Consider the following 1064-nt stretch of genomic DNA (forward strand, 5'->3'; position numbering starts at 1 on the left):
TCCCTTGAAAAGATGCGAGATGAGCTGTGTACCGTTGTCTGTAATGATCTCGTATGGGAGCCCATGTCGGCAGATTATGTTCTTCCAGACGAAGTTTTGCACCTCCTTATCGGTGATGCTGGCGTAGGCTTCGGCTTCAACCCATTTGGTGAAGAAATTCTGTGAGGACCAGGATGAACTTCTTTTGGCGAGATGCCGGCATCGGACCGATGATGTCCATTCCCCATCGTATGAATGGGTATGGAGCAGTTAGGGTATGAAGGAACTCTATGAAGGAACTCCGTTGGGCTGTGTAAGGTGGAAGCATGACGCTGGCATTTGTCGCACTTGCGCACGTCTGTCTCGCAGTCGACGTTCAGGGTTGGCCAGTAGAATCTGAGATTCTTTATTTTTAATGCGAGAGCTCGTCCGCCCGAGTGATTGCCTGCTGCTCCTTCATGTGTTTCGGCCATGACTAGTCTCGTTTCTTCGCCGGAGATACATTTGAGTAGCACCTTCGACGCGGTCCATCGGTGTAGTTCCCCGTCCATGACAACGTATTGTGCGCTACGTCGCTTCAGTCGCCGCACGTCCCATTTCTCGGCGGGCAATAAACCTTCAGCGAGGTAATCGATGAGTTCCTTGTGCCAATCTGTTGGCTGATCATCCTGCGAAGGAGGTTCTGCTTCGTCGATGTCCATCGCTTCACTAATCGCTGCTGCGATCGTAGTCTGTTCCGCCTTCGTGTCGATGCTCGGTTTCTCGATTTTATGGATTGGGATGGTCCTCTTGACTTGATCATGTAGCTTGCTTCCTAGAGCAGCGAGGGCGTCGGCACAGACATTTTCTACGCAAGGGACCTTCGTGAGTTCGAAGAACTCGAAGTCTCGCTTGAGATCTTGGACGAGTTTGAGGTAGGCGTCCATCCTTTCGTTGCGGACGTCGTAATCGCCGAGGTACTGACTTACGACAAGTTGAGAGTCGCAGTAAGCGCAGATTCTTTTGGCCTTCACTGCCTTGGCGAGACGGAGCCCTGCGATGAGGGACTCGTACTCAGCTTCGTTGTTTGACGCCGCAAAACCAAA

General features: G+C 51.9%; 1 protein-coding gene across 1 annotated transcript; it reads right to left on the reverse strand.

Moving 5' to 3' along the window:
• Positions 1–74: 74 nt before the first annotated feature.
• LOC106330572 lies at positions 75–905 on the reverse strand. Its single transcript, XM_013769018.1, has one exon. The coding sequence runs from the start codon at positions 903–905 to the stop codon at positions 75–77; it is 831 nt and encodes a 276-aa protein (XP_013624472.1).
• Positions 906–1064: the final 159 nt, after the last annotated feature.

The sequence above is a fragment of the Brassica oleracea genome, chromosome C3 (assembly GCF_000695525.1).
Source record: "Brassica oleracea var. oleracea cultivar TO1000 chromosome C3, BOL, whole genome shotgun sequence".
Classification (NCBI taxonomy): domain Eukaryota; kingdom Viridiplantae; phylum Streptophyta; class Magnoliopsida; order Brassicales; family Brassicaceae; genus Brassica; species Brassica oleracea.

Excerpts from the sequence above, each read along its gene's own strand:
- LOC106330572 (XM_013769018.1), bottom strand. The coding sequence starts at position 905 with ATGGACGCCTACCTCAAACTCGTCCAAGATCTCAAGCGAGACTTCGAG.